We start from the raw sequence: 10,612 nt of genomic DNA, 5'->3' as shown, positions 1-10,612 counted from the left end.
CAAGAGAAACAGTTGGAAAAGAATGCTCACGGTGTGGTATCGACTGATGTCGGTAGAATCGCGCGGAAATTCCCACACGACACGAACGATACGTAGAAGGGCGGTACCAGACACGAACCTGTGTGGCACTGGGGTATTCTCCCCTTGCAACGCTTTGACTGCTTGTTTACTGGCCCTCTCAGTTTGCGAGCGAAATCCTCGGTGAATCCTTCCATTTCTCCGTTCCATCCACAAATCTCCAACGTGATTCGTCTCGTCTTTCCCTGTTTGGATCCGTTCGATCATGTTCGTGCAAGCACCGCAGTTGTTGGTCCAACAAAGGTCCGAAAATTCGGAGAAAAACAGCGACGAGGAGAGCACCGGCGATGTCCTTCAGGTTGTTCACATTTTATTCGTCCTTTTATGCTTGTGTCAAAAATTCTCTTCTATATTTATTCTTGGAGAAATTCAAGAGAGTTTACTTTGATAGTCACCTTACTTCTTTGGATTGGGTTGTATGCTTTCGTTGTATTGATTTAAGAATTTAACCCTTTGCTACCGAGGTGGGGTCTGTGGAGCCCCATGGATATTTTTAGAATGTTTGATTCTTATTCAATAGTTGCCACGTAAAGAGATACTTGTTTATATTGATGGTTTCTTACATGAGAATGCGAAACAACTAGTTATGCAATGAACAACAAAGTTTGTGTATAGTAAGCTTTTGGTAAGTAATAAGTAGACTGCGGATTTTATATATTTATAGAATATCCGATTCTCCAAAATTCAATTAGAAATAAGTTTCAGAAGGTGAATTCGGGTTTTCTTTTTATCTCGAACCTAATAGAACCCTTGACAGGGTAAATCAATTTTTCTTTGCGTTGAGTTTCAAAAAATTAATCCCCAAAATTCTATATTTGCAAAATATTCGCAATCTAGTAATAAGATTTCCACCTCACCAGTTAAGGGTTACATTGATATTGCTCTGCTTGTTTCTTTTCCTGATACTTTGATTAATTCTTCTTGTTCTTTTGGGGATTGTAACTAAAGCAAACCAAATCCTTCGTTAAAAAAACAATTTAAGTGAAGGGACTCGCGAGATTATTATATCGCTACTCGCTGATTTTTATGAAGTTTTAGAATATCTCTATGAAACATAAGGTATATGTATACAATATTAGAGAGAACAGGGCTAGTAGAAAAGAAAGAAATACATACTTCGTATTTAATGTAATATCATTTTTACTTTATCTTAGTTTTTATGTAATTTTGCAGAAGAATTTAAAGGATTGTATGAACATAATGCATGTTCTTTTAGTGAAAGGAAAGTCATATTTTAAGAAATTAATAAATAAAATGCTTAAATGATTTCTTGGATGTTAGTAAGAATAAAGGATTGAATGAAACAACCATTTTGATAAAGAAAAGTTTCTTCGTTCCGCTTAATTTGGTTTTGGTTTTATACAATGTATAAGCCTTTGTAATAAAAGAATCTGTAACTTGACCTTTTACGATTTTAGTGAACTGTTTCCAAACTTTTGAACGGTAATGTACATAATTAACCCTGCGTAGTTATGTTACAACTCAACTTTATATTAAAACTTTTATTGTTAGAACTAATTACTAGCACAGTACAATAAATTCTTTGGAAAAATCATAAATTTTCTAAATAAAAGTCTTATTTACGCAGTAACTTGAGATATTAATAAATATACGTTCATATTTAACCATTGCAGTGAGACGGTATCTCACACCTTTCGCAATTCGATTAATTCTTGTCGTTCTTTTTCTTAAGAAACGCCGAGAAGAATGCGAACGAAAGGCAAGACGAGGGGAAATGGATCCCCGACTAGAATTCGCTTTCCAGCTCCTAATGGACGCGACGCAATTGTCACGTCACGAGGTCATGGATCACGTCTTCGAGGGGGACATGCTCGACGAAATCAATCAATTGTTCCTACCCCATATGAGGTCAACCCTGGTCTGGTATTATCAGGAGGTAGAGGAACCGGAAGCTCTACGACCTCCAGAAACGGTAATGACATCATTATTGCTTTTCATTTCAATTTAATTCATTCTTTTATTAAAAGGTTGAATTAATACAGGGTGTTCAAGTAAAAGGATCAAAAACTTTAGGATCTTATAATACTCACCGAGTGGAATAAAAAATGTCTAATCAACAGAGATCTTAACATCAGTCCTCTCGATATAAAATCATCTGTTTAGAAGTACATTGGTTCAAGGTTGTATGACAACAGGCAATACGAGATACGAAAGGCTGCCCCGCGGGCAGCGCGAGGGGCACCGAGACTGTGACCTCATGTCCCGCGCGCTCGCGGGGCGACTGCGTATTCCTACCCAAAACTGACGCAATACAACGTTTAAAGAGACAAGTGAGATTAATTCGTTGTTTACGAGTTTAGTTTACGAGTGAGATTGATTCGTACGAGACTTCGTTTCCGAGAAAGTGGATGAAGGATACTATGTTGCGTATAAATGATCTACACAATGATTCGGCTAAGTCTTTATTTGTGTTATGAACAGACAAGATTCGTTCACGAACTGCTCTCGCTGTCGTCGGTCTTTTCGAGGAGCTCGTCAAAACCCCGGAAGTTATCCTAATTGGTTAATGTAGCGCGTCGGCATTAACCAATCAGGCGCTTCCTAATCGTCCAATCACGCCACCTATTCCTTGCGCCCTTAGCGCGCTTCCTTCGGAACAGGGATGTGACTTGGCGGGAGTGAGACCTATGGCGGAAGTTTGGCAACGCAGCGGAATTTCCTCCGGACCTCCAAGGCGCATGACGTGGCCGATCGCCGGTCATCTGGCCCCGCTTCGCAACCCTTCGGAAACTCGAGGTTTATGATACCCGCATAGCTATTGAGGCCCCTAACAAAAGTCTCTAAAGGCAAAAATGTGCGTCGTCTAAAACTGCAATTGAAAGCGGAAAGAAAACGGCTTTCTCAAAAATAGCTCTGCTGGTGCTGGTATCATAAAACTCGCCAACCATTTACACGCCAAATTTTCTTTCTTTGTACGTGCCGTTGGCCGCTACATGGATTTTACGAAGAATAATAATAACATTTGAATAATATCTATTATTTATAATCAAAAGTAAAAGATTGTTGAAATACAGTCATAGAATCAGGGGAAAACAGTTTGTCTACTGTACCATAAAGAAAAGTTTGCGATTTGCTTCGACAGATGCAGACAAAAGTTTCAAGTACGAGGTCAGGTCCAAACGCGCCAACGCCAAAGGTAAAGGAGATCAAAGAGACGAAGGAGCCAGCGAAGAAAAAACTTTTTCTGACTGATGGGTGGCAAGTTCCCTGCACTGGAATATGCATCTACATGTTTAGGTACCGACAAATATATTTATTTATCCCATACATGATGCAGTTTTTTTTGGTATCTTAATGAGAGTATGGTGTCCGATTGCATCAACGTAACAACACTTTGAGCACTTTTTCTGATATAAGACCCGTCGTGTTACTCCATTATTTATTCTCGAATCATCTTCTATTAGAGTTCGTTAAGATCATCTAAACATCCACTGTTCTAATATGAAGAAAAAAGTATAGCATGTTATTTGAAGAAATAGAGATGATCTTGAAATTTCTGAAACCCCTCTGTAAGGATGTTGGATGTTATTTCCGTTGTTTTATGATCTGCGGCCTCGGAAAATCTGTTATGGCGATCACTTTGTCCGGTAGCGGGCTGATTCCTTCACTGGTAACCTTGTAACCCAAAAAACACTACCTCTCCCAGATAGCACTATATCCATTTTGGACATCCCTAGGACGTTCGTAAGACTTAGATTTCGGATGTTCTAGAAACGTCCGTCCCAAAAGTTCTACGGATGTTCTCAAGACTTAAATTTTTGAAATCGCAGGAAAGTTAATCTTTTATTTGTTAAACACAAACAAACCTTTTTTTTACGGGGGGAAAACCTTGCAAAGTTGCATCGTCTCTGTTGGTGGCGGAGACAGCCAATGTGGGGTTTCACCCATTAAAAACCCCCCGGTGACCCTCGGGCGTAAGGCTGGCAACGGTTTTGCATGACAGTGGCCAGCCCCGCCCATTGCCCTCCCCTATAGGTGTTTAACGGAAGGGCTCTTCTCTGAAGGAGGGGCGATTGCCCCCCCCCCCGGACGGCTGTAATGCCATCCCTCCACCTCCTACCTACAGCGCTGAGAGGTCACCTCTCGACGCAGACACATTGTCTAAAGGTGTCTTGGATACTTACACCAAGCACAGAATTGGCGATCATGTTGAAGTTAATTGTTTTATATTCAAATGTGAAAAGAAAACCGCATAAATTATGAAAGGACATAATATATCACTTTGTGGCATCAGCTGATGGTGCACGTTTCGAAAAAGAACTTGTCTTTAGGATTAGTGTCACGAAACAATTGCCCGAAGAAGGCTTTCAGAAGGATCTTTACACCGGTATGATCGACACGATGAAAGTGGGAATAATAACAGCGATACAACGTGTCGTTGAACACGTCTTCATGGACGCACTCGCGCACCCTGGGTCCGAAGGAGAAGACGACTGTCCAATGATCAAGAGCCTTCTGTTACCTGGTTTAAGATCTTTCTGCAGCGCTTTGAAAGGTGAGTATTTTAATTCCAATGTTAATTTACACACTTACTCTACATGTCGAATTGAACATATAATAGTTAATACAATCCAGTTAAATGTTGGAAATGTTCAATAAACAAAATATTCAATTATTAGAATGACTTCCTTTAGAGCCCATGTCTGAGCCCTATTGGTCACATATGGGATCATTTAAAAAGAAACATTATAATAGAAGATAGAAAAAAATGAACAGAATTCTTATAATTAATTTCAAATAACATGAAAAAGAACTAACGCCTTAAGAGCTCATTAACTTTTAAGAAAATATGTATAAACTTAAATTATTCCATTACATTGTATCAAAAACTATTTTTCGGAATAAAACTTCTACTTTTTACTATTTTCTACTATATTTCACTATTTCTTTTATGTTAACTGTAATTTATTATACATTTTACATTATATTTCACTAAATTGTATTACATATTGTCTATATATTACTATATCATACAATAGAATTCAGTGTACCTAGTACCTGCATTCAACGTTGGTAGTTTTAGTGATAAAAATTCAAAGATGAAACAAATATCAGGTTTCATTTTTCTGTGTAAAAACCTTCTATTTATTAATGTTTATTTCTACTTAGATATTCGGTACATAAGATGGACGTTCGTACATTTATTACAGTGTGTGAACAGGTGGCCCACGAGGGACGAATATTCGAAGACGACGAAATGCTAATGGGAGGGGTGCGCAATTTTGAGGACGCGAAAACATTTGTGTCAAAGGCGAACGCTGTGAATATCGTGGAGAACAGGGTGGAAAGCTGGATCAAAAGTCTGAAGGACTTCATGGCGGAAAGTAAGCAGGTGAAACGGGAGAATGACAATTCTGGGCCGCAACAAGAGCTCGAGTACTGGAAACGGAGAGGAGCGCAATTCAGTCAGCTCGTCAATAAACTTCAGGTTCCGCTGTTACGTTCCATTTATTTACGAACGTTGAGAGCAAAAATGTTACAGAACAGCATCGTGTGTGTCTTTTGTGAAGGATCATGAAATACAAATGTCACTATTGTGCCTGCAAGTCGCGCGCTCGAAATTGATAAAGGATTGGGTGGACGCCGAAGATGAAGTCATCTACTGTTACAATGAAGCCAAGGACAACGCGAAGTTCATCCAGGCTTTGGAGAAGTGCTGTCATTGTTTGTACCTGGATGACCCGGTTAGTAGACATTTTACTTAACAGTGATGGGCAACTCAGCGCTCGCCAAACTCACTGGCGGGCAACGGCATGTGCAGCGTGCGGGCACATAGTAGTGGTGGGGGAAATGTGTGAGTGAGAGTGCGTATCTATAACTCACTTCATACACAAGCGACGTTTCCTGTCGCGCATCCCCTCCACAGGAGCCCGCGGCTGCCCGCCTCTTGCCCGTACGGGCAACGTGCCCGAGTGGGCGCGGTTGCCCATCACTACTTTACTAGGTATATATATATATCTAACCTGTTGGTAGCCTTGTTGTATACTTGCAAAGATTTCAACACTGGCAATAGGTGTCGAATACACAATTGTTTTCAAGTAGCCCAAAAAATAAAAATCCAATGGATTTAAATTCGGGGAACAAGCAGATCAAGCGATAGATCCGGCACGACCTATCCATTTATGTATGAGGAAATTGTTCGTTTAGACCAGGCCTGTCTACTATGAGTGATGGTGGGGATCGCGTCGTCTGGCAATGTTACCCGCGGGCCACATATTGGACAGGCCTGGTTTAGACCATTTTGAGAGCCTTCTATGAAGGTAAGCAGATGAGAATGATTAGAACAGAGAAATTACTATAAATTTGAAACAAGGTCACATAGGATACATGTTTATACGAACTTCTTTCATTGTTCTTGTGTCTCCTGTCCATTTTTGAAGGGGGTCCCACAAGTTGTGATATATCCTGTATAATTCTCTGTTGGAATATGACCGTAAGAGCTGCCACAGAAAGAATTCTTTACAAGTGTAACTTTGGAACTACCAAACCCATTCAATTACCTTATTTTACGATTACTAAAATCATAAAGGTACCATTTTAAAGGTCAAATTTGTGTTGACCTTTAATTTCTTGTATACTTTAGATTATACTATTAGATTAACGAAAAGTAATGTCGAATTCCTGCAAATATTACACTAAGTTCGCCCGAATAAATTCCAAAAAGTGGTAGGGACCACCCTATGAGCATTTAAGGAGTCCCTGTTGTATTAACACTAGAAGAACCAAACCCTTCAAAATAACAGATGTCAAATTTCCTATTTTACAATTATTCAAATAATAAAGGTGTTTCTGTCGGAATTTATGGTGACTTTGAATTTATTATAAATTTTTCATTATGTTGTTACATTGTATTATACATATATCATACATGTACAGTAATGGACAAAACGGTTAACACCTTTTCGATTTGTTTTATTGCTTCTATTTTTCAACATCAACTTAAAACTTTAGTATATGTTTAATATGCATGTATTGCAATAGAAAACTGAAAGCTGTATACAACCCAGTATATTAATGTTTTAAGTTGCTGTTAAAAAATAATAGAAATATAAACAAAATAGTTACATAAGAAATAAATAAATAACACCAGAAAATTATTAACTTTTTTGTCCACTAATGTATCAATATATTATACAATTTCATTTAACCTACAATCAATGCTGGTAGTTATAGTGTTAAACCCCCAAAAGCCTTTGGCCGTGAGTTAATGACACACAGAAACTTTGCTATTTTGTTGATTAGGTAAAAATGAGGGACTCCCTAGTGTCATTGTTACAAACAGTTCGCTTGATATACAGTGTCTCGAGATACTACAACACCTCCGAACGCACCAGCTCATTAATGATGAAGATCACCAACCAAATGATTGTGGCCTGCAGGGACTACGTCACCAATCGAGGCCGCGAAACTGTATGGGGTCAAGATCGAGCGGCAGTGCGATCCAAGCTAAAGCATTGCTTGAGACTAAACAAGTAATGATAAAATTTCGTCACGCATGCTCGTTCATAATTTGCGTGAAAAAAATTGATAAAAGTTGTCGCGTTTGAAGGGCTTACAGGGAGACCTATAGGTTAATTCGATGCTCGCCTGCTGTAACCGAACAAGAATTCTCGTTCTCAGAAACCCACGTATTTGGACGGTTCGACTCATTTTGCGACAGAATCAGGAAGATTTTAAACATGTTCGAGCTGATACAGGACTACCAATATCTCTTTGAAAGACGAATGGAGGGCCTGCTATTAGGAGAGGGTATACAAAGTTTTAAGAATTAGTATAGTCAAGAATATTAGTATAATGGAAACATCTAATTTTTGGTAACAATATATAGCAACAATATACAATATAATAAAAACTAGCGATGATAAACGTATGTACAGTAAACTTGGATTATTGCCCGAAACGATCTACAGCATAAGCGCCCGGTGTACATCCCCACCATTGAGAGGGGATTTTCCTTGATATACCGCGAAGCTCAGTACCTTTTTCTTTTTTACTTGCTGTGTATGTCTAAGTTCGGCGTTATAACATTTACATTATTCTTATAAGATTTCAAGAACAGATTGTCTTTTGTCTTCTTTGGTAGTTCTAACTGTTATCTGTTAACACATTAATTCTTATGTTGGCATATTAATGTATCACAATATTTAATATATGTACATAGATATGTACTAACAATGGAACAGCTATTAAATATAAAGTAAACTTGAAAAATTATTGCAAAATTATTGATAGTACTGAATACATATTCTACAGAAAATATTAAACTTAAATTTTATGTATTTAACGATACAGGATCCTGAAAGTAATGTGAAATACGTAATTTGTACGAAACGTCGGTGTTTCTTCAGCTATAACAGGAATTATGATACTTATGGACGAAAGGGTATATTTTATTGGTTTATTTTCTGTTAGCATTATAAATCTCTATTAGACCGCTAATTTTTATGCAATGACGTATTATAAAGTAATTCACATAGATAATAAAACATGTAGGAATTTGTTTCTTCCCTTAGAACAAAAGAGAAAACTCATTGCATCTAATTAAAATTTTGTCTTCTATTGTATTTCACAAAATCTATAGGCTGTAAATGAATAAACTCCACAGCCTAGTCATTGTTATTCAACTTAAATCCTTAATTGAAAAATTGTTTATCGTTCTGTATATTGGAATTTTCAGAAAAATTTCAAGTTCTTTTGTTTTTGAGAGAAGAAGTGATCAGTTTGTTTTGTTACTTAAACAGCATTGGACGACGCGATAAGAATATTCGAAGAAGCAGAAAAAATTGCTACTACCAGACCCTATGATTACTTGGACGCAAGAAACACAGAGTTTGATATCGATTATGATGACTTCATGGCAAAAACAGATGACCTGAAACAGAACATCGGAAACATTATTGAGAAGAACTACGCTGACGTTTGGGAAACGCCTCAGGGTATACGATTCCTAACACGATTTGAAAAAGTGAAGTATCGTGTTGTGATAAATTCATATTCCAACGTTTTATTATTATTCAATTGCAATCTTAATAAAATTATTACACATTTAGTTACACATAAACGGATGGTATACAGTTGAATTCGTTTTAAAAACGACTCTTTTCTTTAAAGGTAAGCGAAAAGATACCACTGACCAAACTTGACGAAAAATACAATATCGTGGTAAAGTATTGCGACCGAGAAATTGACAGAATACTGAAATTATTTAAAAAGCAACGGGATGATCCACCGTTACCTAGACACATGCCAGCTATCGCTGGAAGATTGACATGGGATAATTCGCTCAAGTAAATAGATATTTAAATACATTATTATCTTCTTCCAGTTGTTTACAAAATTATTTATACACTTTTGAGACTCGTAGGTAAACAAGTAAAAGTGCTTCGGTATACACACCCGTTCGTAAGTATTAGAACAAATATTAAATATGAAGTAAATGTGACGAAGACACTCCGGATTTTATGCATTTATAGCATCTACAATTGTCTAAAACTCAGTATAACAAAATTACTTTGAATCTGATAAAACTTTTAATACAGTAAACAATGTTTGTTACAGGTTCAGTTTTTACAAATTAGTTCACGAAAATCTATATTTGCATACACATCCGAAGTCTAACGATGAGCCATTAGAAAATTGTTGAAGGTCTCAAATAAATATTGTTTATGGTATATATTAATCCATTAACGACCGAGCAGTAATATAATATAATTTTGGTACATACGATTTTGTATTCTTCACAAAATTACATAAGTAAATGGAAGAAGAAATAATGATGAACAAATTATTGTTAAAATCCGTGGAATTCCCTTTCATAACCACAATGTTAAAAAACAGGATTCAATAATGTGAATTGACTGAAAAAAATTGCAAATGGGTTGTTGCATTAAAGCAACATTGGTTCTTAATGGATTAAAGCTCGATGGATAACACTTATGCTAATGTAAAATTTTATCAAACATTACACTTTCTTCACCCAGACCAGGTGTCCCAATAATTATAAATGGCAGTGTAAGCACAATTTAACATATATTTTCTCCCTTTTCATGTACGCAGTTTTTCAGAACTAATTTTGAAACAAAATACAGGGACCTCGCGATTATTGACTGATTGTTACGATTATTGTCCAGGCGTCATTCTCACCACTGTGGGGGGGGGGAGGGACCGTGGAACCCGACAAACGCATACTTCGTTGCCTCGACCCCCGACGCGCCGAGGAGGCTTCCCATTCACGAACCGACGACTGAACGTTGGGAGCCCACAAAAACGTTACATTCCCGGGTGTCGGTGAGACAATACTAATGCAACGATAAAACTTTTTTATTTTCGGTTCTTTATTAATGAAACTTTTATGAACATATTGGTAAGATTTTTCTGATTAATTTTTAATGATTAAATGATACAAATAGTAAGAATAAATTAAGAAAGCTGTTAACATAAAATCGTGCCGATGAAGCCCGTGTATTTAGGAATAACCTAATTAGTATTTTTTTTTTTTTTTTTTTTTTTTTTT

The 10,612-nt window shown here is 37.1% G+C and overlaps 1 protein-coding gene across 1 annotated transcript in view; it reads left to right on the top strand.

Moving 5' to 3' along the window:
* Positions 1 to 283: 283 nt before the first annotated feature.
* The window catches only part of LOC107188716 (dynein heavy chain 5, axonemal), a 44,360-nt gene continuing 34,031 nt past the window's right edge, over positions 284 to 10,612 (top strand). The window contains 10 exon segments of the mRNA XM_015577057.1: positions 284 to 376; positions 1,772 to 2,011; positions 3,188 to 3,336; positions 4,371 to 4,594; positions 5,250 to 5,527; positions 5,610 to 5,783; positions 7,342 to 7,571; positions 7,649 to 7,848; positions 8,841 to 9,064; positions 9,211 to 9,386. Coding sequence (XP_015432543.1) covers positions 284 to 376; positions 1,772 to 2,011; positions 3,188 to 3,336; positions 4,371 to 4,594; positions 5,250 to 5,527; positions 5,610 to 5,783; positions 7,342 to 7,571; positions 7,649 to 7,848; positions 8,841 to 9,064; positions 9,211 to 9,386 — 1,988 coding nt within the window.

Source organism: Dufourea novaeangliae, unplaced genomic scaffold (genome assembly GCF_001272555.1).
Source record: "Dufourea novaeangliae isolate 0120121106 unplaced genomic scaffold, ASM127255v1 scaffold108, whole genome shotgun sequence".
NCBI lineage: Eukaryota > Metazoa > Arthropoda > Insecta > Hymenoptera > Halictidae > Dufourea > Dufourea novaeangliae.
This window is presented reverse-complemented; position numbering and strand designations above follow the sequence as displayed.